The sequence below is a fragment of the Equus asinus genome, chromosome 7 (assembly GCF_041296235.1).
Source record: "Equus asinus isolate D_3611 breed Donkey chromosome 7, EquAss-T2T_v2, whole genome shotgun sequence".
NCBI classification, from domain to species: domain Eukaryota; kingdom Metazoa; phylum Chordata; class Mammalia; order Perissodactyla; family Equidae; genus Equus; species Equus asinus.
The window spans coordinates 75,744,230-75,771,045 of record NC_091796.1 but is presented as its reverse complement, the minus strand read 5'-3'; the positions used below and the strand labels follow the sequence as shown (position 1 = coordinate 75,771,045).

At 40.2% G+C, this 26,816-nt stretch overlaps 2 protein-coding genes across 29 annotated transcripts in view; both read right to left on the bottom strand.

The window, feature by feature from the left end:
• Window positions 1–5,685, bottom strand: part of GPHN (gephyrin) — a 578,713-nt gene extending 573,028 nt beyond the window's left edge. For 15 of the 28 annotated variants that reach the window (XM_014860909.3, XM_014860913.3, XM_070513810.1 and 12 more), the window contains exon 1: window positions 5,054–5,685. In XM_014860909.3, the coding sequence (XP_014716395.1) occupies window positions 5,054–5,117 (64 nt within the window). In that variant the 5' untranslated portion in view covers window positions 5,118–5,685. The remainder of the gene's footprint in view (window positions 1–5,053) is intronic. The other 13 variants (XM_070513800.1, XM_044773778.2, XM_070513803.1 and 10 more) reach the window with 1 other exon arrangement.
• Window positions 5,686–11,962: 6,277 nt separating this feature from the next.
• Window positions 11,963–26,558, bottom strand: CCDC196 (coiled-coil domain containing 196). Its single transcript, XM_070513798.1, is given in 11 exon segments — window positions 11,963–15,694; window positions 15,864–15,883; window positions 15,886–15,921; window positions 20,856–20,997; window positions 21,374–21,450; window positions 21,969–22,050; window positions 22,257–22,334; window positions 23,978–24,028; window positions 24,750–24,846; window positions 26,164–26,316; window positions 26,424–26,558. Coding segments are annotated over 11 exon segments (906 nt in total). The 5' UTR covers window positions 26,474–26,558; the 3' UTR covers window positions 11,963–15,574.
• Between the last annotated feature and the right edge of the window lie 258 nt (window positions 26,559–26,816).

Genomic DNA, 26,816 nt, shown 5'->3' with positions numbered 1-26,816 from the left:
AGGAAGAAATCCCTGTGGTTTTATTACTTTCTTTTTTATGATCTCTTTTCTTAACATCTCAAACTCCAAATATGCTTCATTGTTCTTCAATCCTATTTACAGGAGCAAAGTATAGATTTTATCTATTTTACTCACTGTTTCAAAAAAGCACCTTATTCAATTTAACCAGGAATCACCTATAACAGTAAAAACAGACTCTTATTCATCATTACTTCCCCAATAACATACTGCTGATTCTCTACCATATACCTCAGTTAGTCAAATAGTCATGTGTGTTTTTAATATAGTTAAAACTCAATTTATAACAACCTATGTATGAATAGTCTATGAAGTCTTTGGCCAGTGATGATAGTATTAAGTGTATTCATTAGAAATTTATTGATTTCCTACTTTAACTAAACATTTAATTCTCTAATATATTGCTTCCGACCAAAAATTCATGAAAGAATGACCTAGTTTGAGGAATAGGTTTCTTTCTAACGTCATGTAGATCAATATCGGTATGTTTGCCAGAACAGACAATTCCACGTGGTAGGATTTAGTTTTGTTTGCAATAGTGATTTGCCTGCTTAATGACAACATCTATTCTCAAAATAAAGATATATTTATATATCCTTATCAATAAGGGGGCTTTTCAGAAAATAATGTTGACAGTTATAATGTATGAGAATAAGCTTGAGGAACGAAAAAATAAATGCTTCAACAATTCCAGAGTTATATGATTATCATCTCCTTGCCTTAGAACTTCGTTATTTAATATTATGAATGACAAATATTCCCTACATTAGTAACTAATAGTTTGATGTTCTAGTTTACAATTAGTCTTTTATCTCTACTATCTAGTTTTATATTTGTTCTACTATCTCTTGCTGGTTACAAATTTACAACTTAGTGCAATAAAAATGTATATTACCAGAGCAGAAATATGATTTGAAAATGCCCTTTCCTAAAAATTTGCATCTTTTTCTCATCCATCCCACTGTTAGTGAAAAAACTTTTTTTTTTTTTTGAGGAAGATCAGCCCTGAGCTAACATCTGCCAATCCTCCTCTTTTTGCTGAGGAAGACTGGCCTTGAGCTAACATCCGTGCCCATCTTCCTCTACCTTTTTTATATGTGGGATGCCTACCACAGCATGGCTTGATGAGTGGTGCCATGTCCGCACCCGGGATCCGAACCGGCAGACCCCAAGGCCACCAAAGCGGAAGGTGCCAACTTAACCGCTGAACCACCTGGCGGGCCCCTGTTAGTGAAAATTTAGGTAACAGATAAGATAACAGATAACAGGTAGCTAAGTGCTTTGGTACCAAACATTAACAGTGGAAAATTAATATGATATCAAATAGCCAATGAAACAAAATCTATCTTATTCTATATTACATACATACATGTATTCATTATTTTCCCGATATTTCTGTGGAGCTTTTATAGTGGTAGAACTAGTGTGCTCGCTAAATAAACAGCTTCTTTAGAAATGGAAAAAAGTAGGTGAAAACTGACACCTCTGAAATATAGTGAGACTGCTATGTAATTGTGAAGAGTGACTACAAGTGTAACTACTACTAAGGCTATCAAAGAAAAAAAATCCTACATCTGCCCCACATCTTGTTTCTAGTTTCAAAGCAGCAGATACTTGTTTGCCTTGTGTTATTAATCATCACATTATTTTTAGTTTCTGTTATAAATAGCAATAGAAGTAGAGAACATTAGAAAAAGATATATTAAAAACTAGATCTTAGGTCACCAAAAACCATATAACCTTCATTTCTGGCAAATCAACGTAAGACAGTTACTAATAAAGATATTGTTCTTAGAGATGGACAATAATGTTCAACATAACATGTTTCCATGATAAACTATTTTTATATACATAACTGTTTCCAATTTTCCTGATAAAAAATTAGTATAACTAAAATATCCATGTTACATTAATTATCATAATCTGATTTCCACGTCTTAAATGATTCAAGATAGTCAAGCAAAAAAAGAAATGCCATTACTAAATATTTTCCTTTCTACCATTATTTGTTCAAAATTCTAATAGTTAATTCACTTGATAAGAAGTCTCCATAGACTGAATACCATATTTGCCAAATTCATAGCTGAGATAAGGATTACAAAAACATACAGAAGATGAAAAGTTTCAAAGTATAAATATTATCTTTCAACAAATAATCAAAAATGTCAAAAAGAAGTCAAAGACTGTAAAATGTGTGCATGGGTAGACAACACTTTCCACCACCTCTATAAAAGAGATTTAGATAAAATACTTAAAATCACTATTATGAAGCACACAAGGATATTTTATAAAACAAGCCCAACACCTTTAAGAGAGGCACAAATTATAACTCATAAAATCAGTTTTAAGTGTGGCCTCAACTCAATTTTCTTAAGTATGAAATCATAGCACTTAAATTCAGTAAAGAATAATTTTACATAATAAAACTGCAGCACTTGAAGTTCTTCTACAAGACAAAACTGCACACACAGTTTCATTTTTGTAGGGGGTTTTTTTTGGCGCAAAATTACATGGACTGTCAAGACCACAAATATTAGCTATCTGTAATAAAATCCACTATTTGCAGACTGCAGGCTGGTGCCCCTTCCTCTGATTCTTCCCCCTTTCCAGCCTCCACCATAGTAGACAATATTTGTATCAATAACTTTTCAAGAAAAAAACCTTACTTATTTCCAAGTTTACATATCCATTTTATCATCAAATCCTATTGTCCTCTGTTACCACTTCTCCCAAACTTGCAACTTCCTTTTCATTCCTTCAGCTACATTCTTATTCCTTACCCTAGACTTACTCCTAAACTACTGTGCCTCATTCTCATGAGACAGCTTCTCCAGATTATCTTTAATTTCACTGCCAAAGTTATCCTCTCACCTTGACATTTTGCCTCTGCCACTTATCGATCCCACCTCAGCTTTTCAAGGCCTTTGCTTTACGTTTTTATTCTGCTCAAGAGTCTCATCCTCAACAGCATATTCATTTATAAGGTTGCCAGTGACTTTGAACTTGCCTTAAAAATGCCAGTTTCTTTAATTTCTGGTAAATGTACTAAATTCTCTCTTCAGATAACCACATTTACTCCTAATCCAGCTGAATATGGAATTGCTTTTACATTTAGCCCCCAAACACGAGTATTTACTTAGTTTTAACACAATAATTACATACATTGTTTCTGTAGCTGTTTGCATAATCCTTGTTATCACTATCCGACTGTACGGATACAGATAAGGGCTGCATCTTTCAAAGCATTCTGTAGAACACCTATCTATTTGACCCAGATAAGATAATTCACTACATAAAACTATTAGGGAAAGCTTAAATAAACAAAAAAAAAAACTCTTATGATTTAACTTTAAAACATCTATGACCTTTCATTTCCATGCACAGCTGACATACTTTGGCTTTCATTAAGCTTCACTCTTACTACTCTACTAATTTTCAAACCACGGCTACAATTTCAAGTGCAAGTCGATGGCTGATATGGGGTATACACTTTTACATCCCCCGATTAGATTCTTTAAAATCAGCAATGCCAACTCTAAGAATTCTGAGATATAACTGAATCTTCGCACAAGACAGTTTCAGCACCAAAAGAAGAGAACAGAGCATCTTCTGATTTGGGGGTTCCCTTCCCTGCAACTGGTTTAGACTAGTTTCTGTACCCCAGGGTCTGTGGATTAGCAAAATTCAATAAATCACCATTAACATCTGGAAAGACTACCAGGGAAAGGCAACCCGTTTACTTAAAAGAGGAAGCGGTATCTCCCCGGATAACTCCTTTTCATATAATTCGGCAGCCAAATTAAGCTTTGCACTCAGTAACTACCTACAGAGATTTTTTTCTACCTAATAAAAGCAAGTCTCATTCAATTTAGTCCCTTCTCGAGCGCCGTCTCAACCCATCAATTTGAAAAGGGGAAAAAAATTAAACAGAAGTGGTGGGGGGAGACACGAGGATTCCCGTCTACCTCGCTTCTTTTTCCGAAATCACATCAGTAACTTGGATTTCCTTCACTCCGAACTAAGCCCTCAGATGCCAAATATAGTTCTTTAACCCTTTCCTCGCTACTCAATTACACATAAACGTTGCCAAGTACAGAACCACAGCAGAGACCCCTACAAATCGGCTTAATATTCATCTCGGAAGTCATGCCCTGCAGCAACTGCCTATCGCCAAACTGAGGAATATTACACAAATGCAACGCAACGGAATCAGACATGCAGAGCACACACGGCTTCCGCGAGGGAGGGAAACGAGACCCGGGAAAGTGCGCTCCTCGCAAGCCTCGGGACCATCCGGAGGGGGGTTCCCAGAAGGGAGGGGGACAGAGGAGCCCGAGTGGGGGAATCCTTCCCTCTCAAGTCCAATAGGCTGGATCCCTGGCAGCAGGCTGCAGCCTGTCACTCTAAGGAAAGGAAGATGCAGGCAGAGGGCCCTTTGCTGGGGAAGGTGGAATGCACTTTCCGAGGTCCGGGTGCAAGCCGATCCCCCACCTCCCGGGGGAGACGAGGGGTGTCCCATGGGCGGCTAAGGGGATGCCTGGCTCGCGAGAAGCAGCCGGGAGCGGAGCAGAGTTTCGCCGGATGGACACCTGCGTCGAGTCCGGGCAATGCCCGGGCCAAGCACAGCTAGGGCGGCGCGGGGGGGAGTGGGATTCCACCTCTCGGACGGGCACCAGCCGAGGAAGCGCGCGGGCCGCCGAGGGCTTCAGACTGCGGAGCCGGGATCCCGCCGCCTGCGCCGGCAGCAGGAGCCCCGCAGCGCCAGCCGCACCGGCCCCTCGGTCCCCGGGGTCCAGAGACTTCGGCTACGAAGGCACCGGGGCCTGACATCCCACGGAGCCGGACCCAGCTCCCGGGGTCTCCGCGGGAACACCCCAACCTCCAGCAGCTTTCGGCGGTTGTAAAACGCCCTCCCCCGTCCCCTCCTCAGCCTTCCCTCCTCCCGGGGCCGCAGAGAAGGGTCACCACAGGCGAGAAGCCTGAGGTAAGTCGGCGACAGCGGCCGCGGCGGTCCCGGATCTCCTTCCCCAGTTACCTGTGAGGACTCCGACGCGGATTTGATGGTCGTGGTTAGTGAGGATCATTCCCTCGGTCGCCATGTTTCCCAGCGCAGTCACCGCACTGACAAGAGCCGGGAGAAGCCGGAGCCCGGAGCGCGCGGGCCGGGAGCGCGCTCGCCTCGGAGAGCGCGAGAGCGCCCGGGGAGCGGGAGGCGAGCGGGACAGGGGGGCGGGCGGCCGGGCGCTCGGAGGCCTGAGCCGGGAGAGGCCGGGCCGGGAGTGCGCGAGTCCGCGGGAGGAGGTGGAGTCAGGGCGCGCGACCCCGAGTCCCGGTCGGAGGCAGAGAGCTGCGAGGAGTGGACGCGGAGGCCGCACCAGGAGAGCGCGCGGGGGCGGCTGAGGGAGGCTGGAGAGACGCGGCTGCTCTGCGGAGCAGGGGACCCAGGACGGCTAGACGGCAGGAGCCTGCGGGGAAAGGAGAGCACACGTTCCGGCGGCTGCGGGGGCGGGCTCAGGAAGGGGCGGAGCCACTCCGCGAGGCGTGGAACTCGTGGAGAGTGAGAGGAGTGCGAGCTCGGTTGCGGAGTACGGGCAGCGCGGAGGAGCCCGCCCAGCCCGAGGAGGGCCGAAGAACACTGCTGGGCGCGCGAGTAGCGTCCGATTGGCCGAGAGAACGGGGAACGGGCGCGCGCGAGACCCGAACGCAGCCTCCGCCAGGCCCAGACAGAAGCAATCCCCTGCCGAGCCGGGCTCCTCGTCGGTCGTCGGCGCCTTGGGCCGGCTCTCGAGGCCGGCGAGCCGCTCTCCGAGGGGACGAGAGGAGGGCTCAGCGTACGTAGCCTCTCCTCGCAGCTTTCAGGAGCGGCCGGCCGACCCCCTGCAGGTGCCATGGGAACTGGAGGTAGCTTAGAAAGCTGTGTGGGTGGCAGCAGCGCGGGTGCTGTGACAGCGAGGCCGCCGTGGGCGAAGAAGGAGGCATCCTGTCCGGCTTCGTCTTCCCGATTGTTTCCTCGGTCGGCTCGCCCTGCCGGAGGGTTTCCGCCCCTCCGGTGCTTCGGGATCCCTTCTCCAAGTCTGTACCTACCTGACCGTCTTCACAAGAGAAGCTGGGAGGCTGCGGCACAGCGTCTTGAGTGGAGAAATATGATTTCTCTTTTTCCCGCTGTCCCGTGATTTTGTGGCCTTACGCTTCATCGCCACGGTCTCTGCTTTTAGATGAAAAATGCCGATCTTAAGGAATGAGAAGAACGTGTTTCTCCCACCTGAACCACGGTCACGGCAATTGAGTTTCATTTCAGTAGATGTGGATAGGAGATTACCGTAAAGATAGCTTTGTATGCCGCTTATTTTGTTTTTCATAAAATGTTATTAATCACCTGTGGCTGTTCCACATCGATTTCTTAGTTCCCTTCTTTCTAGCCCTTTCAACTTCTGAATAAAAACTGTATACACATAGATGTAAATGTATATATTTTTTCCTTCTGTTTTCACCCATGTTAAAACCTGGGAAGTATAAAAATGAAAAGTGTCAAAAAAATGTATAATCGACATTGGTACACAACTAAAATCTCAGTCGATTTGATGGTTATAAGTTTTTTGTTGTTCCAATTGGAACATGGACTTATCCTCTGAAGATTCACGTTGTTATGTATTTTAAATAATGGGAGTATAAAGGAGATGATTAGTGGATTGAGGTGGGGTAAAATAAATTAGTAAAATTTCTTTTGAGTATGTGTATTGCTAGTATTTTTGACAGTGGATTAAAAATTGAAGCCAGATCATGGACCCACCTCCTATAATAATCTATCACCCTGGAGCCTGGTGGCCAAAGCCTAGTTGGTTACACTGTTAACTTTCTAACCTATCTTTATTTATAGCGCCCTCTGATTTGAAATGATTAGAAAATATCTTGAAGTTTTAGAGAAATTCTAAAACTACTCACTAATAGGTCCAGTAATCTTAAACAAGTTTGGGCCTTTTTCTTTGTCCTTTAAATACAGTAGTAGACTAAATAAGCACTCTTTAAGTAGTAGAGTAAATAAGCACACTTTCGACTTAGAATCCTATTCTATAAGTATTCATGGAAAGAAACGGGCAGTTTTGTTTCACGACTAAATAGAAGATGAGGGACTATCTGCATCTATAAAAGCAGTAATGGTGAAATTCATTAAAATTTAATTGGGAAGGGTGAGTATGAATTAAGGTTGGAGGTTTGCTGAACTACTAAAATGACTAAAAAAAAAAAGTAATACAAATGGAACTAAGCAGGACAATTAAAATAGATACTTATCTTCCAACAATTTTTCTCATGTGAATTCCTCTCTGCCAAATTTAGCAAGGTGTAACAAAATTTACAGAGGAAGAACCCAGGGACCTTACTATCTAGTGTGATCTTCTTTTCTTTTACTGCTGGTTATTGAATGACTATTGGAGTATGCATGTGCTCTTTTACTCTTGTTACAGTGTAACATTTCTTCAAAATTCATCCTGAAATCAAATGTTAAAGAAAATTTTCTGAAAGGTAGAGAGTAGCGTTTCCAAATATTGACAAATGTCTCAGGAAACATGTGGGGGAGGGGAAGAACCAGAAGTAAAGAAGTTGAAAGTTTGTATGTAAAGAATTGTAAGTGTCCAGGGATTTATTCTCTCCATTTTTAAAAGTTTTAATAATGAAAACTAAAGGAGTTTATATTAACTGAAAATTAACATAAAATAATGATTTTTGTTATGAAGATGAAACTTTATCAGTAGAAGTGAATTACTGAATGAATGAAAGTTGAGTTTTTTCCAGTAGTGGTGTATATACACAGCCCTCTTGGTACTTTAGTTTTCCCGTGGTTAACCACAACTTCAATGCAAATAAGGTAAACGTTTAGTAGACTCTTCTGGGGTCAGACTCCTCATTAGCACTAGATGAGCAAGAATGAGTTTGGTAATGGATTATTCCTCCTCTAAGACTTATTCCACTCTTGACTTTCCTGATTGGCTAATGGCCAAAACTAAAACTGAGTCGATTAAAAATGGGTGCAGCAACATTTTGAATACAATTAATGTCACTGAATTGTACACTTTAAAATGGTTAAAGTGGTAAATTTTGTTATGCATATGAGCACACACACAAAAAGTGGGTGCAAGGTGTAACTCTGGTTGATTTTAACCAAGTTTCTTTCCCTAAAAGGAAGCTTCTAGTCAAGATGAATTTTAGACTGGCTGAATTAGGGAGTGTATTAGTTTCTAGGGCTGCTGTAACTAAATACCACAAACTGGATGGCTTCAAACAACAGAAATTTGTTTTCTCATGATTATGGAAGTTAGAAGTCTGAAATCAAGGTGTCGGTAAAGCCGTGCTCCCTCTGAAGGCTCTAGGGAAGAATTCTTCATTTCCTCTTTCTAGCTTCTGGTGGCTGCCAGCAATCCCTGGCCTTTCTTGGTTTGTAGCTGCATCACTCTAATCTTTGTCTCTGTCTTCACATGTCTTTTTTCCCTGTGTGTATCTTCACTTGGCCTTCTTATAAGGATACCAGTCATTCGATTTAGGGCTCACCATAATCCAATACGACCCAATCTTAACTAATTACGTATATACAAAGACTCTATTGCCAAATAAGGTCATATCCTGAAGTTCTGGATGGATGTGAAATTTGAGGGGACACTATTCAATCCAGTACAGCAGTGATAGATTACATTACTGTGTATTTCCATGAAAACATAAATTAGAAATTCAGCCTATCAGAAAAGAAGGTTCAAAGGTTAAAGCTAGGATTTAGAAGTTAGACATACTCTTAGAGAAATACAGATCTATAGAATAGAGAATACTGGGTAAATTTTTAATATTTGACCTAAGTAGCCTAAATTCTTTTCCCTCAGAAATAGTTTTCTAAATTAGAATTTTCCAGTCTGATGAGATAAATTTCTTCATACCTACTAATGAAATTGACGTTTTGCTTTCAGTTCTGATGCCCTTGTTATCTTTTAGTGAAGTGTAGTTGAACTACCTCAATTGCTCATGGAGTTTGATGAAACTCATTTGGGAACAACTACGACAATGTTTTTCAATGTCTGCCAGGTTTATTAAAATAAAGTCGAACTTTTCCTTGCACTTTTGATATTACATTTCTGCTGCCCAGATTGCTGCTTGAATAATTATTTTGTGCACTGGTCCCTTGTATTTTTCCCACCTTTAGTCTCTTCCTCTGAGTTCCCAGCTGGAAATTCAGATGTATGAGAACATTTTTGGTCGCAAATGACTGATCCTAGTATGAGCCAAAAGGAATTCATTGGCTCATGCAGCTAGGAAGTCTAGATATGTGTATAGCTTCAAGATATGGCTAGATTCAAGATCTGAAACTGTCATCAAGATGCCATCTTTCAGCTATGCTTTCTTCTTTGTTGACTTTTCACATTGGCTCTTCCTACATTGCAGCAAAGATGGTATTGGCTTCTCTAGGCCATAATTTAGGTGAGTAGTTTTCGAGTCAGTTTTGGAAAACCTGGAGACCCCAAGACCCTTTCAGAGGTTCTTCAAAGTCAAAAATATTTCCATACTAATACTAAGGCATTATTTGTCTTTCCACTCTCATTTTCTCATTAGATAAAATGAAATTTTCCAGAGGCTACATGATGTGTAATGATATCATCATGCTGATAGCTAATAGAATATGTATATTTTTATATTAAACAAATTTTTAATATAGTAAATATAGATAGATTTAATCTATATAAACAAAAGCTCTTTGGAGTCCTCAATAATTTTCAAGGGTGCAAAGAGGTCCTGAGACCACTATCTTGAGAACCATAGATTTAGGTCATGTACCTATCCCCAAAGGAAAGGGGAATGGCATTTTCTTTTTCTTTCTTTTTTTTTTTTTTTTTTTGTGAGGAAGATTTGCCCTGAGCTCACGTTCATTGCCAATCCTCTCCTTTTTTCACTTGAGGAAGATTAGCCCTGAGCTAACATCTCTGCCAATCTTCCTTTATTTTTTGTATGTGGGATGCCTCCACAATGTGGCTGATGAGCAGAGTAGGTTCACAGCTGGGATCCTAACCTGTGAACCCAGGCTGCAGAAACTGAGCATGTGGAACTTCAACTACTTGACCATGGGGCAGGCCCCGGGAGTGGCATTTTCTGATTGGTTAGATCTCAGTCATGCACTTGTCCAGAGGATGGTGATCAGCCACACCCCTACCAAATGGACTAAGATCTAGGAAGGATGGATCTGGGTATCATATGTAAGGCTAGTGCCTTGATAGGTTAGCAGTTAGTTCAACTCTTCTTACAGACTCCTGTCTCTCTCCCCATTACTATAGATTTTATTCTTTTCTAAGGGCTCTGATTTATACCTTTAATACTACCCACATGTTAATAAAGAAACCAGGAACAGAAAAGTTTTATTTCTAAAGAAAGTGTTGGTTTTTCTCCCTCCTTAATTCAAATAAAGTGTAGACTATAAAGGAGGAGGACAATGTTTGCTGGAAGAGGAAAGAATTATTAGATAAGAGAAAGGAGAGCAAGATCTGTTAAATGGAAAAGTAACATTAAATGCCCAGAAGCTATTCGATTTCTTAAAAGGGCTCTGTCTACAAGGCCTTCAATTTTAGGATTCAGAATACACAAGTCAAGAAAGGATAGTCTGAAGTTTAACAACTGACATGGATTGAGTTTAAGTGAACTTTTTAAAAGATCAAAAGCATCATGCTTTTATTAAATTATTATTATTATTAATTGGTTTCCATGTATATTTTTGTCTCTATAAAAATAATACACAGAAACAAAATTATTAGCCTAAAAAATCTCATTTTCTCTCAGGTTGACTCAGAATTGGAGGAAATATGTTTTATAGGAATGTTTGTACAGTGTTTCAGCTTGAAATGAACCTTAAGTAAAAGTGTGAAATGTTAGGAATCATAAATGAATTTGTGAAGGAAGCAGAAATGATGGGTTTTTCAGTTGTCCTGAAAAATCTCATTTTACCATGTAATAATTACATTTCATATTTATCCGCCTGTGTATCTCCTGCTGTGGGATTGATTAGTTGCAGAGCAAGCATCCCTTTCCAATAGAATACCTTGTTCTCTTCCCGTTTCCTAATATTTGAGGACTAAATACAGAACATATGAAGCAATAGGGACTTTGAATTGCTAGCAGTGCAGGCGTCTCCAAAGGTGCCAGAGGGGTTATTAGATGTTTACCTTGGCATGTTACAGACTGCAGAAGCCTCTCTTGTAAAAGGAGACACCACCTAAGGTGGCCATAGTTCACATAAAGAATACTAAAGCTGGATTTTCTGCCTGGATCTAAAAGCGTAAGGCAAAATGTTGCATACTGTCACTTGCCCTCTATGATGATTGCAATTCTAGACTAAAGATGAAAGTATTAGGCTGTTGTTGACCTTATTTTATTTAGGAAAGTGTGACAAACATTATTAATCACTTTGGGGTCAATGCAAAAGTCAACTTCTGGGGGAGAAATGTTAGCAAATATTCCCTGAATAGCTAGAAAGTCAAGGTAAAATAAATGAGACAAGCCACAAAAGTAGTACTACCCAACATTAAAATTTGTAAATGTACTGCTGATGGGACAGTTTTTCCTCACTTGAAAAGTATCTCCCAAGTACAGTCAAAGATTTCAGGGGTTTTATTCTCAGAGAAACATAACTGGAATACTATGCACATAAATAAAACTATAATAATGATGTTGCAATTCCACCAATACTTTCTGATTACTAGTTCAGTTTCCTTAATAATTTGATTCTGAGATGGGAATGCCCTAAATATAGACATATTCCAACCACATTGGAAGGTATAGCCCTCTCTGTAATTTAAATTAGTATTTGATTTATCAGTGACATTCTTGGGAGTTAGAATAGCTTGAATGAGTCCCTGATCTGTTGGGTAAGTTGACCAAATAAATTTGTACACACAAAGTTGAGATCCATATCCTGGATTTATTGAAATGTAGACACCTATGAACAGCCAGCCAACCTGATAACTTTGCACTGCCATATAGGTGAAAGTCAGAGTCCAATGTGAAGTCTTAAAGACAAAGTAGAATAAAACGCTATGATATTTCAATTTTGTATTTCGAAGAAATTGAAAGTTTGGAACATTTGAGGGAAAGGTGATAAGCCTGACGGATAACAAACATTCAATTTCAATACTTTGCAGATGGCAAATGACTCATTTCTTAAGAAATTATAAATCTCTTAGCAAGTAAACTAATGTATTTCATGTTTTAGTTAATGAAAAAAATAAGGGAAGAAGGTCAGATACTCATCTAAACTCATTAAAGCAGTAAGAAAAAAACCCAAAAACTATGATTTTGAAACATTCAAATGGTGCTCTTTTAATCCAATTTTAAAATTGGGAATCTAGGCCCTTAGATTAAATGATTTGAGACTAAATGACTTGTTCAAGGTAATCAGTGGTACAGTCAGATCTTATATTCCCGACTTTTGCTCTCATTGCTCTGTCTAATCCAGTTGACTTGGAAAATCTCTCAGGACTGCTAAAGCATAGAGGGACTAAATAAGTACAGAGGTGACTTTCTTAAACAGAATGTGGATTACACACTCCACTAACTCAGTTGGTAGAACATGAAACTAATTATCTCAGGGGTGCAGAACCTGTTATTTTTTGTGGTCAAAGAGGAAAGATATGAGTTGGATTGGACGATGAACTGGCAGTAATAATACCTGGGATCTGTTAACCAGTTTAACTGTCAACAGCCCTAATTATCCATTGGACTTTGGATACCCCTTCAAAATATCTGAACTCTAGTTTCCTCTTTTGTAAAGTGAAGGAACTTTGTACTTACTTAAAGTCCCTTCTAATGCCCAAATTCTACGATTTCATGTAAACTTTTTCCAGTCCAAAAGTACATTTAAAAAATCCACCTTTTGGGGCCGGCCCCGTGGCTGAGTGGTTGGATTCACACACTCCACTTCGGCGGCCCCGGGTTTTGCTAGTTTGGATCTTGGGTGCAGACATGGCACTGCTGGTCTGGCCATGCTGGGGCGGCGTCCCACATAGCACAACCAGAGGCACTCACAACTGGAGTATACAACTGTGTGCTGGGGGGCTTTGGGGAGAAGAAAAAAAGGAAGATTGGCAACAGTTGTTAGCTCAGGTGCCAATCTTTAAAAAAAAAAATCCACCTTTAAATGCACCTTTAAAGATTTAGATTGACTTTTCAAGAAAGAATACTTTTAATTGGTTGGTTTACTTTGCTCATTACCAGACTGTACAAAGGATTCCTAGAGATTTCAAAGCATTTCGTAACAAATCAGCTTTCTTCATATTGTCATGAGATAGGATATTAATGAGAGCTTAATCAGAGTAAAGAAAAGATCTGAAGATCTCAGGGACTACAAAATGATCCAGTGGTATCATATTGACACAAGACAGGGTTCAAGAGACCTTGCAAGGGACTTTGCAATGAACTTTCTGTGACCTTATGCAATATCTGAGCTTCTGTCAAATCCCAGGGACTGTGTTAGTGGTCAAAATGAAAAATGAGGGGCCAGCCTGGTGGCACAGCGGTTAAGTTTGCACAATCTGCTTCGGCAGCCTGGGGTTCACTGGTTTAGATCCTGGATGTGGACCCATGCACCACATATAAAGCCATGCTGAGGAGGCCTCCCACATATAAAGTAGAGGAAGATGGGCATGGATGTTAGCTCAGGGTCAATCTTCCTCAGCAAAAAAAGAGGAGGATTGGTGGCAGATATTAGCTCAGGGCTAATCTTCCTCAAAAAAAAAAAAAGAAAAAATGAACAAGACATAGTCCTGGGCCTCAAAAGCTCAACATTTGTGGACAGAGATAGCTAGGTAAACAAATAATTGCAATATAGTTCATTAAGCACTATTACAGAGGTAAAAGAGCCTAGAATAGTGATTTTCAAACCTGGTTACAACAAAGAATTTCCCTGAGAGTTTTTAAAAAACACAGATGCTCTTGCCCTATCCTTCAGAGATAATGATTTAAATGCTCTGGAGAGGGGCCCAGTGACTTGGTATTTTTAAAAGCTCCCAAGGAGATCCTAATACACAACCAGGATTGAGAAACCCTGGGAGAGAAGGGCACCAGACTCAGCCTTTAGGACAAATGGGCAGTGGTCAAGCAGATAAGGAGAGAAAATCTTTGAGGCAGAGGAGCAGCTTTGTGCAAAGGCCTGGAGATAATAGAACTCACAGTGCATCAAGGGAACTGCAAAGAGTTCTGTAGAGCTTGTGGGAGATTAGAATTGGCCACCCCAAGATATATCTCTTTGGCATGAGGATTATTTTGGCCTGGTTACTTTTAAAAACTGCAGACATGAGAGAAACTCTGAAAAGTAGAAGTTACCCTTTGTAAGAGACATTTACATTTGTAGAAGAAATCTCCATCTGTAAAGGTGTCTCCCTCTCTGTACCAGGAAGGCGGGGATGACCTTATATTTAGAAACTGTTGTCAATGCAGAAGGCAAGGACTTAAATCTGCATAATAACCTCAATCTTGTTTACTGTGATTTTCTGGTAATCTCTCATAACTGACTCCCCCTACACCCAACATCCTCCTTTGCCTTTAGCTGAGGAGAGCTTCCACCATTTTGGTGAGTTACTCAATTTTTCTGGGCCTCTCCCATGTATACACGTTATAAAGCTTTGTTTAATTTTCTCCTGTTATTCTGTCTCATGTCAGTTTAATTCGTAATCCGACCAGAAGGACCTAGAGTGGGTAGAGGGAATGTCTTCCTCCCCTACAAGCTCAATGTAGGATGTATGAGGGAAGGGGGACAGAGTGAGAGATGAGACTGGGAACATAGGTAAGAGGCAGATCATTACTTGATCTGTGAAGGAATTTGGACTTTATACTAAAGTCGGGAAACCTGTAGGGAAGTGACATGACCTCACTTCTGTTTTAGAAGAGAGAGTTTCAGCGGTGCTGGTGCCGTGGAAGATGGATTAGAGGGACTGGAAGCTGGGAAACCAATTAAGAGGCTGTGGTAATCCAGGCAGCAAGGAGCGCCTGAACTAACACAGTGGTACAAGGAAGGTAGAAGATATTCGAGGAATAGGTGACTAGGAGGCAGAATCAACAGGGCAGTAGGATGTGGTTGGTGAGAGAGTAAGGAGAATCTATGGAGTATAATTTTCCTTATTTTGTACCTATTTTTGCTCTTTTGCCAGTGGCGGATCTGCCCAGAATTAGACATTTCAGAGGTGGAGAGGAGCGACTTTTTATGGACTTATTAAGAACATACAATGTGGTTTGAATCTAGTCATTTCAAAATGCTCTAAAAAGCTATCATATCATACCACTGTATATCATATAATATCATATCATTTCAAATGCATATGAAAAGCTACCAAAATAACCAGAAGCTGTTTACAATCCCTAAATAACGAAATTCCTGACATGCTTAAGGCCAAGCATCTAACTAGCATTTCCACCCAGTTTGGTGGAGAGAGAGAGAGAGGGGAAACAACACTGAAACAAAGGTTTGAGAGATTTTAATTAACACCATTGGCTGTACCTCGTCTTTAAATCTGTCCAAAGCAAATGGAGTAAAAGCTTTCTATTCTTTCGGAGCTTCATCCTGCAGTGACCTCAGAAAAAGGAGCCTCCCTCTTGGACCATCAAACTGACTTTCTTTAGCTCCTTGTTGTTCTGTGTAGGTCTTTGATCCCAGAATTCGCTAAGACGGGAGAAAAACAGAAGAAAAAGACAGCTAAAACATCAAAGTGTCTTTGCAAATCCCCTAAAAATATTAAATCAGAATGTATGTTAACAAATGCATTCCAAAAATCTACACCCGCTGTGTAGTCAAGTCTTTAAAATGATTTTGAAAAGAAAATAGTTCTTACCCCATTAGATTCATTTTTGCCTTAGTTGTTCTGCCCATGGTTGTGGCGCCCATAGTACCTGGTGGCAAACATTAGGAAAATGAGAGCTTCCTTTGAGAGAAAAACTAGTTTTATTGTGAGTTGCAAGGCTATTAACATTCATCACAGTATCGTGTCATTGTGTCACTATAGGACTGACTCTGGTGTTAGCATGGATGTAGATTTTCTAATTATTGTTTTAAAAAATAACTTGACCCAACAATATATATATGTATATATTTTTTTTGAGGGAGATTAGCCCTGAGCTAACATCCATGCCCATCTTCCTCTACTTTATATGTGTGATGCCTGCCGCAGCATGGCTTGCCAAGCGGTGCCATGTCCACACCCAGGGTTTGAACCGGTGAACCCCGGGCCGCCAAAGCGGAACGTGAGAACTTAACGACTACACCACTGGGCCGGCCCCTAACCCAACAATATTTTTAAAGTTGGAGTAGTAAACCTTTTTTCTGTTGAGAGCTCATGTCCCACAGGAAAAAAATCATTTGAGGATTACATGCAAGTAAAAACAATTTTATTTGAGAGACTACAGAATGTACTTCTAATACAACTTTTAAGTGAAGAAATGGGATGATAAATCATGAAGATGTATACACACCCTCACATAACCCAGACACATATGCCACAAAAATGGCCTACTGTGGATAGTGGAGAACAAACAAACAATAAAGGCAGGGACAGGGATGAGAAAGAGGAAGCAGAGAGAATGACAGGCTGAGATAGAGGGGGGTAGGGAGGCAATGAAAAGGGGAAAAGGGAGAATTGTAGGGTGCCAAATAGGCTCTGTAGTGAGTCTGTCCTAGGTTAGGGTTGCCAGACAAGAATATAGGACATCCAGTTAAATCTGGATTTTAATAAACACCAAATAAATTTTAGTATAAGTATGTCCCATGCAATATTTATACTAAAAAGTTATCATTTATCTACAATTCAAATTTAACTGGGCATCCTCTATTTTCTAAGTATGAGAACCCTATCCTAGACATCCTGCTGCTCTCCTGAGTGTGTGATGCAAAACAGTTTGGAATCTATTATCACTCATTGAAATAATCATACTATTAATAAAGGTATAGTTTTTTTTTTAACCTTCAAAATTTATATTTAAGGGGGCAGGCCTGGTGGCGCAGTGGTAGTGTTCGCAGGTTCTGTTTCAGTGGCCTGGGGTTCGCCACTTCAGATCTGGGGTGCAGACCTATGCACTGCTTGTCAAGCCATGCTGTGGTAGGTGTCCCACATATAAAGTAGAGGAAGATAGGCACAGATATCAGCTCAGGGCCAGTCTTCCTCAACAAAAAGAGGAGGATTGGCAGCAGATGTTAGCTCAGGGCTAATCTTTCTCAAAAAAAAGTTGTATTTAAGAAAGAGAATTTTTATGCTTCTACTGGACTTATGTGGCATTTTATAGGAAGTGAAAGAATGACCTAGTTTAGAAATTAACTTCATAACCTACTAATACCATAAACCTAACCTTGACTTTCAAAAGGTTCGAGTTGCCTCAAAGCTGGAAAAAAGCCTGTATTTGAGAGTAACACTATTTATCCAAGACCTAGATTTGAGCTAGCTGTGGGTTTCCACCCCTGCCTTTCAGCAGTTTAGCTTAACACTACTATTTTCCTTTTGGCAGCACCTGCTGGTGTGTATTTCAGCCATCAGGAAGAGTAATACTGAAATGAAGTAAAGGTTACAAGCGGGAAGAATGACTTGCTTTCAGAACAGAGTGAGCTATAGAATAAATAAGGTCTCAAGAGTATTCATTTCCCACCTCACTGGCCTTTCATCTGAATTTATAAGTGTAGCAAAATATTCACATCTAACCTTCAGCTTCTTCTCAAAAGAGCTGAAAAAAAAAATGCAAAGTTTTTGGGAGGTGGGATGAGGAGGAGAGAAAAGAAGGCCATCAGAATCAAATATCTTATTATCACTGAAGGTAAACCTCCTCTTTAAACACCAGCAGGTGTGATGGGAAAGTCAGCTGAATCTGAAGATTGCTTGGTGCCGGTGCTCTCTAAGATAGATGACTGCCAAAGGCCACCAACTGCTCTCTTGACTCTACAGAAGCCAGGGAAGGGCTGCCACCCCTGTGGGTCAAATTGTAATTTTACACCGATGGGAAAGTAAATCCCTTCAGATGTGACCTATCTCTGGAAACACCAAAAGGAAAGACTTCACTGTAGTTATAAAATGTTTTCCTCTTCTATAAGACTAGGTGATGCAGTATGCTAAACAGCTAAAACTGATAACAACGGTAATCCTACAATCTGGACCTCAAGGGAATTTGCAAGCAGGGATTGCTTGAAGCGTAACAAAGTCAGGAATATTAACACTGGGTTGTATTTTGCCAACTGTGTAGATCACACCACTGCAACGCAGCCAACCAGCACACGGGGCAGTTGATGTGGAAGGAGGGGTTCTTGGCCAAAAGCCATAGGAGAAACCCTCCCTCTACTTGGAAATGCCTAGAACAAAAGGGCCTGTACCCTAAGGTGTGTCCAAAATGACATTCCACCCTTTTTTTCAGACAGGTTTGTGAAATTCAAGTTTTTTGAAACTAGAAGAAAAGGAACACTAGCCAGGAACACTATTAAGTGCCTAAACTTTAAAAAATCCCAGCTTGTGCAATTGGCCAACCAATTGTTTAATTCAGTGTTCCAATCACTTCATTTATCTGTGGTAGAAAGAAATAGTATTAGATAGGGATTGTGGAAGAAGCAGGCAGTGGCTGTTTTTGGAATCGAGGGAACAGTAGTTCACAGAGTGGAATAACGGGTGAGGAGTGTGCTGCAGAATACTGAATTTCATATGGTCTAACAGAGGCTGCCAGTAACACACCTCGGTGCCGAGGAGCATGACAGAAAACATCAATAGTTTCTTTCTGTCTTCATTTGATATCTCAATGTAGCACATTTTATCCTAAGGGTAATAGAAGGCTAATCTCTTCCCACAGCATTTCACATTTCCTGAATTACCACTATTTGTGGTCTAGAAGCCTAGATGTGATTGGTGCCACCCAGTGGGCTAAATGCAGAATTACTAACCTGTCAACCGTTTTGAACTGTTTTATTTATTTATTTATTTATTTATTTTATTTTTTTAAAGATTTTATTTTTTTCCTTTTTCTCCCCAAAGCCCCCCGGTACATAGTTGTACATTCTTTGTTGTGGGTCCTTCTAGTTGTGGCATGTGGGACACTGCCTCAGCGTGGTTTGATGAGCAGTGCCATGTCCACACCCAGGATTCGAACCAACGAAACACTGGGCCGCCTGCAGCGGAGCGCGTGAACTTAACCACTCGGCCACGGGGCCAGCCCCCTGAACTGTTTTATTACTGAATAGATTGACCTTAGGGAGTATGATTCTTCATTGGGAGGATTATACATTAAACAGTGATGTTTGGATTCAAATCATAGCCTTTAGAGGTGGAAGAGATGAGAAATCACTACTTTAACACTGTCATTTTATAGCATATCCTAGGAGATGATATGGATATCATCTTTGGATATGGAGTCAGAAGCCTGGCTTCTCTGAACTTGTTTCTTGTTCTATAATACCTACCCCATAGAGTCATTGTGAGGTTACACAAAACCAAATGTTTTCAATATGCTCTATGATGTGTTGTGGCTGTTTTAGATAAAGAAAAAAGCTGAAATTAAATGACTTTCCCAGATCATGAGTAAGGCCTGCAACTCATGTACCTCACTCTAAATCCAGTGCCTTTTCAATTAAAATACTATTTCCCAAAATGTGATGGTGAGATTATTTTAGGTAGCAGCTGAGATAAATTTAGGAGGTGCTGGAACACAGCATTAAATACTATAAATCACAATGAGAAAATTATTTCCTTTTCAATTCTTTCAAACTTGATGGCATCAAGGAGAAAGTTTCATTTTGATGCTGGTTTTCTTTAAAACTCTATCTCGCTAATCTCATTTCCTAATAAAGATAAAACAGGTCTCAGGCTTCAGCATCTTGTCAAAACATTGAGATTTTGTTTTCTGTATATTATTATTGGGGAAAACTATATTGATTTTTCATTTAAAACAGTAATATAAATTTTATTTTCAAGGAATGCATTTAAGAAATTAAAGAAGTCAGTCTAAACAGAAAATATCAAATAAACAATAGTCCCTGTGACACAGAAGTTGGGAAACACTGAGAACCACAAAACCACCTCCCTATCATAACTGTTGGTAACAATATTTCAACATAATTACTTTAAAAACCTCTCCATGAAGAGAACCAATATTTCTTTTGTTTTCTTTTCAATAATCAAACACTAGGTTATAAACAGGTCAACGTAATCAAAATCTAGGACTCAGATTTCAGATCCACTTGGGCACAAACAAACCCAAAGATTTTTGTATATGTGTTGTTAGAAAATGAAACTGGCCTATAAGCAGTGCTCAATGAACGTGCAATCAGTAAAACACAGGAACACTGGGTCACTTGTGCCTGTGGCTACATTCATTTCCTCTAGTGATGCCATAAATTCTTTGGAGGGAAATGCTGAAACTCCCAGAAGAATATCTGGATTGATGAAACTTGTGACCATTGTCAGATGTCTATCTCCTTGGCCTGCTGTTCTGAAGTAGCAGAATTCTATTCCAAGAAAATTCATGGGACCAAACTACTCTAATTCGTAGGAAAGGGGAAGAGGTGAGGAAGAAACTAATATTTTATCAAGTGCCAACTATTTATTAATTACGTATGCTAAGTACATAATGTATTAGCCTTTACAAAGGAAAATTTCATTTCCTCCAGAGGAATCCTAACCTTGGTATAAGAGCTTCTGAATAATAATAATAATGATGATGATGATAAAATTTATTATGACACTACTAACATTCAGCTTCCTGTGTGCCAGGCATTGTGTTGATCACTTTATAAATAATGGGATCTCCCATGTGAAATGAAACAAAATGAACCTCAAACTGTTTACCTATGATACTCTACCTACCTTGGGATCCAGGAGGATTAAAAAATGCTTGCTTTGTCTCAGAATTCTGCTGTAAGTACAATGATAATTTCAGGTCATCTGCCTTCTGGTAGTTCTTCAAAGCTTCCATTCTCAGCTCAATCATTTTGCTATAAAAGTCATTCTACAAGAGAACATTTTTCAAAACTACTCACATAGTGTTGGCTTGTCTAGATCCACTGTTACCCAGATCCTTTTAACTCAGAAGTTAAAAAATGATCCCATCATGCTTAGCCTTTAAAAGTTGGGCAGACAGTATATGTGATTTTTTTTCCATTTCAAATAGAACAAAATCATGACTGTAGGAAAATATGCTATTTATCCCAAGTTACTCAAGGTGAAGCTGAACTTTCTCCAGCCATCTTCCCATGAAACATTTCTTTTAGCAGGACAGTTGGTAATCCAGATGAGGGAATCAGGCTTAACATTGTGAAACTACAAGGCTTTATATTGTATGAGCGAAATGGTACCCCATGTCCAGCCTTGGAAGATGTTAGTACCTGAAGGATGTTGGCTTGTTCCTGATACCTGCCCCATGGTATTTTCCTCTGTTGCTTCTCCTGGTGGAATAAAGAGCCTCTAGGTGACAAAGTAAATTGAGATCAGAAATCAGTTTTCTCCATATGCTGCAAAGACTTTATTACAAAAATCTGGTGTCATAGATTCACTTATAAATTGGTTTCAACTGCACAATCCTCTAAATTGGCCTCACCTGTACAAACCACTTTCCAAAAGCTAAAAGTTAAATGAATAGGATCATTTTCTGTGAATGAGTTAGTTATGGGAAGATTAGATACAAGCTTAATACCGCTAAATAAAGGTTCAAAAACAAATTAACAAGTGTTTTGACATCACATAGCTATTGCAGAGCTGTCATGGTTGGTACAGCTTTTCCCACTTTGTCCTAGCTAATATGATTTCCCAGAAACTTGCAGTGTCACTCTGACTCAAATATAATATTCCAAGGGAACCAGATCTCCTATAAAATTTTGCATCAGTTCGGGAGCACACCATAGTTTAGGCAGATTGCTGCTACCTTAAAGATTTCTAATCTATCAGCTCTAAACCCACTCCCATTCAGAGAGATTGTACCACCTTCCTTGTCTCTTTCACTTTCCCTGCATGATGTCTCCAGTTCATTCTTGGTCTTCCTAGGTGATGAGAGGGTTTTGGGAGCCTGGGATGAAAGAAGAGAGCCAAAGAAATAGGAGGTCCCAGGAAAGAAGTGCAATGTCTCAGCAGACAGTAAATCTGATGTACCCTACAGGCCCAGGTAGATCCTACCTATCTGCCTACCCATGTTAGCCCTGATTATCAACAGGCTGTTTCCAGCTGTGTGGCACCAACAACCCTGAAATTCTAAGTGCCATGCAGTCCACTTGCCTTTCCATCCTGCAAGTCTGCCTTGTTTTTTATCTGTGGTGCTTTTTGTTGATCACCAAGTTCTCCTGTGTCGAATGTCTGTAGAAAGACATTTTGGCAAAGCTTTAAATTGGTGGGAATTAGTGAGGGAGGGGGAAAACCAATATGGGTTAAGGCTTTTGGTTCCCGCCAGTCAGCAAGTTCTCAGGGCCTTACGTGAACAGCATCCTACCAAAGGGGTTCAGAATAAAACAAGCCATTCCGTTTGATCCCTTGAGTGTACTTATCATAATAAAACTATTAACTGAATCCTTACAATATGCCAGTTACTACTGTGAGCTACTTACTACATTACTCTATTTATACTACTCTACTACGTTACAAACATTTTCACTTAATCCTCACATGACTATTTTTATTTCCATTTTATAGATGAGAAAACTGGGACTTGAAGAGGCTAAGTCGTTTGTTTAGGGTCACACAGCTAGGAAAGCAGAGCTGGAATTTGGACCAGATCTCTTGGGCTTTGAAGCCTGTTCTTAACCACTCAGCATTCTGCTCTTCTCTCTCCATTTCTTCCTGTCTAAAAATACAGGTGGGAAAAGTCAATCACAAGCTAAGGTGTATGGACATCCCTTATAAAAAGTCTTATGGGAGCTCTGGAGAAACTGGATTTTGATAGAGGAATTTTGCTGGCACATTTCCTATCATGAGGACTCAAGAACTCAGGAACTATAACTTCTGGCAATTCATAGAACTGATTTGTAGCTGCCACTGAGAACTAGAAGCAGATCTCAGTACAAGATGCAGGGCTCGATGGTATCTTGCTTATGTGCGGAAAGGTGAGATGAAAAAAACAGTCAGATATCACACCATACACCTGTTTATATCACAAGACACAACCTGCTCTTCTAGTCTCGCAGTTTGTGAAAAAGCACTTGGATCCCAAGGCCTTAGACCACAAGGGAATTTCCATCCCTGCCTGGTTTTCCAGCAAAAGTCCCTACTATTGTTATCTTAAACAATGCCATGATTATTGCAAAATCAGAATTATAATTAGGTGTTCCTTCACCTTACATTTATTGATTGTCTACTATGTTCCAAGCATTGTGCTAGTGCTAGGGATTCAGAGATGCACAAAGCAAACAAGATACTGGAGGAGCTTACATTCCAGAGAGGGGCAGAGAGACAAGGAATGAGTTAAATAATACTTATAACAGAATAAAAATAATAATAAACTTATAAAAAGTACTATGGAGGACACGAACAGAGTTGTATAACAGAAAGGGGGGGGGCGGTGTCCTATTTTGGATGGAGTGAACAAGGAGGGTTGCCTGAGGAGGTGACATTTAAGCAGAGACCTGAAGGATGAGATAAGAAAATAGCATTATAGGTCTGGGGGGAAAGCAAGAGCAAAAGCCTTGAAATAGGAAAGGTTTTGGTATGTTTGAGAAACCAGCTCAAGGAAGCCAGTGTGGGAGAGGAGGACTTCTATGAGAGGACTAGGAGGTAGGCAAGAGCCAGATTATGCCACAATAAAGAGTAAAGGGTTTTCATAAGAAGCGTGACATGATTTGATTGTTTAAGAAAGGTCGCTCTGGCTGCCATGCAAAGAATGGATTGGCATGAGGCATAGGTGGGAGCAGAGACATGAGAAAATGAGGTTGGGGACCAGAGGAAAGGGAAGTTCTTTGCATTATGGTCTGTGAGACAATACTTTCAAGAGATCCTTAGAGGCACACCTTGTTCCATAGCATCTCCATTTCCTTCCGAAGCATCTTGTTTTTCCTTTCCTGTTGGAGGAGGAGAAAACCAAACAAACAGAAACATGTGTTTGTCCAGTCATTGAAGTGAAGTTGGAAGAAATTAGTGAGTAAAGGGAGGAGAGGAGTTCAGGGACATAGTAAACCAGAGAGCAAGGCAATGAATGGGCCTAACCCCAAATCCAGGAACATGAGTCATGCGTTTGATGATGACGATAATACAAAAAAAATAATTTTGAATGACTTTAATTATGGTAGTTGTGGTGTACATATCAATAGAAATGAGTTCCTTACACTTACAACACTTGACAGTCTAATCTTACGGCAATGTTCTGTGGCTTAGATCACTAATTTCTAGTTTTTAAGGTCTTATACAGTGTTAAGTTTTAAAAATCTTACATGAATCTCTCAGAGAAAACTACTTCTTTTCTTTTACTTTGGTAGGTATTTTCTATTCCTTCTGAAATGTGAAGAGTTAATATGCTTGTGTTCATTAACCCCCAGATGAAAAATTTTTTAAAAAGTCAAAGAAAAAGAACCTTTGCTAGCTGGTCCTTGTTCTCCCCAGTGTTTCATCTGACTCCTTTCGGATCACTCTGGACTTTCTAGATCACGGAGATGTGAGAGTTGAAGCATCAGATGCCAGAGATGAGCACTCTGTCTTTCCTTGTCAGATTAAACATCCAGCGACAGGAATGGAATTGAGCCCTGTTCAGGACGCCATGCCCTGGAGTGCCCACCAATGTCTTACCAGATTCTGCTTCATCTCTTCTGCTTCTTTAATGAGCTCCATGACTGAGGATTCCTCAGCACTCTTCCCTGACATGATCTGCCTCATGATGTGCAGACTAGGAGGAAGAGAGAGACATCATAAAACATAACACTTCATAAAGAGGAATATTAATATTCTGCAACCAGTCAGAAAGTACTCTACCACAGGAGTGAGATGGGGGCTGAAATCACAAGAGTTATGGGAGTCCTTCTGGCTATAGATGGTCTCTATAGGACAATTCCATTCCTAATTGACATTTGCCTTATCTGTACGCTCTGTAATGAATACTGTGTTCTATAATGAATTCTGTGCTTTTTAATGCTCAAAACTTTGATATCCAACAGCCAATGAGATTCCTCTCCATTCCTTCAGAAGAATGTTTTGGTGTATGACTTTTGGGGTAAAAGGGGCACTTTTGAAGAAGGAGGTCGAAGAACCTATTGTCTTCAAGATAAATCCCAGAATGATTTCCTACCCCATCCCTGTCCATCTCCCTCACTTTACTTCTTCTTATAAAGACATTTGAGGTAGTTGGGGAAACCACTTACAGTCTTACAGTAGCCCCCAGAGAATCCAAGCCATCAAGAAGTTTCTAAAAAAATCTGAATCAATAGCAAGTCTTTGACTGTTAGAGAGGATATCCTTTAAAGGCATTAGTTAATTTATGTTTATGTTAATTGTAGTTTTCCCTCCTCCATTATAAGGAGAGAAGCAAGCTTTTGTGTTCTCTTGCCCTGAGAAAAGTCTGAGTTTCTGGTTTGTAAGCAGTTGATGCTTGACCACAACTTTCTGTTTGACTTTTGTTCTCCAAAAGCTGAGCTCCCTGAGATGCTTATGGTAAGGGTAGAAAATGAAGGTAGACCACTTAAGGTGAGATTTTCCTAGACTAGAAAGAAAACAGAGAGTTGGTGGGTCCCAAGAACAGTGAGTTCCCTACTGAAGAGTTAAGACCTCAATGGGGTAGTATATTTAGAGAGGTCAGACCCCAGTCCAGAGGATTCCTAGGCTCAGAAAAGATTGCCATTCCACTGCTTGGCATGGGAAGAGCAGTCATCTATCCTAAAGTGATTCCACAAACATGATTAAAGAGCTATCAGTGAGACCAAGATAGACTGAAAAATACTAAAGGCTTTTATCTGTTTCTTGGGTGGACACCCTAGGGAAGAAGAAGAAGAACTGTAGCCCTGTGAGATGAGGGTTGAGTTATATTTAATTTTACTAAAAGAAAATAAAGGGCTCCTTGCCACTCTGATTTTGTGGTTACAAATTCTTTACCTACGATGGGTGAATGTCTAAACTTTTTTTTAAAAATGTAAATTTTCATTGCTAATCCTATGGATTAAAGTTCTCCAACCTTTCTTCCTCTAGGAAATCCTGAGCAGGGAGCCCCTACCTTCTTTGTTTTTCCTCCAAGTTAGACATTAACTTCTGGAATAAGAGGTTGTTCTTATCTTCTTGAGGTTTAAGCATCTCTAGTAGTTCTTGCTTCCTCAGCTTTAAGTCCTCGTTCAATTCCTTCAAGTAGTTGTCGTCTATTTTAGAACTTCTGTGGGAAGACACGCCACAATATCTGCCTTTAGCCTGGGTTAATGGTAGAGACCCTCTCTTCCCTCCTGGGTAGTTACCACTTGGCATCTTCTGTCAAAGACTCACCTTGTTTTTGAGGACAAGTAAGATCCTGGAGAGTTTGAACTGCTTGTCATCTTGAAGGGAAATTTCTACTCTAAGAATAAAGAGGTCTTCTGGAAAATGTGTGCCTTCTTGTTCGTTTCAGTTAAGTCATCTTTTTTTGTGCTGCTGCTCTTGAAATTCCTGTTGGACTGGACTGATTTTAGCTACAGCTTGAGGTCACAATGACCCTAAGACCACAGAATCAGCAGGTCTTTAAAGTAACTCCAAGATCAATGAGAGCTTGTTGACTGAAAGTACAATGAACTACATCTGATCAGTTCTTGCCTTAGCTCTAGCCATTGCCAAAAATTTTATTCTGAAGTCTTTGATTGAATATGATAGAATCACAGCACATCTGTATTATGGAATTTCTGT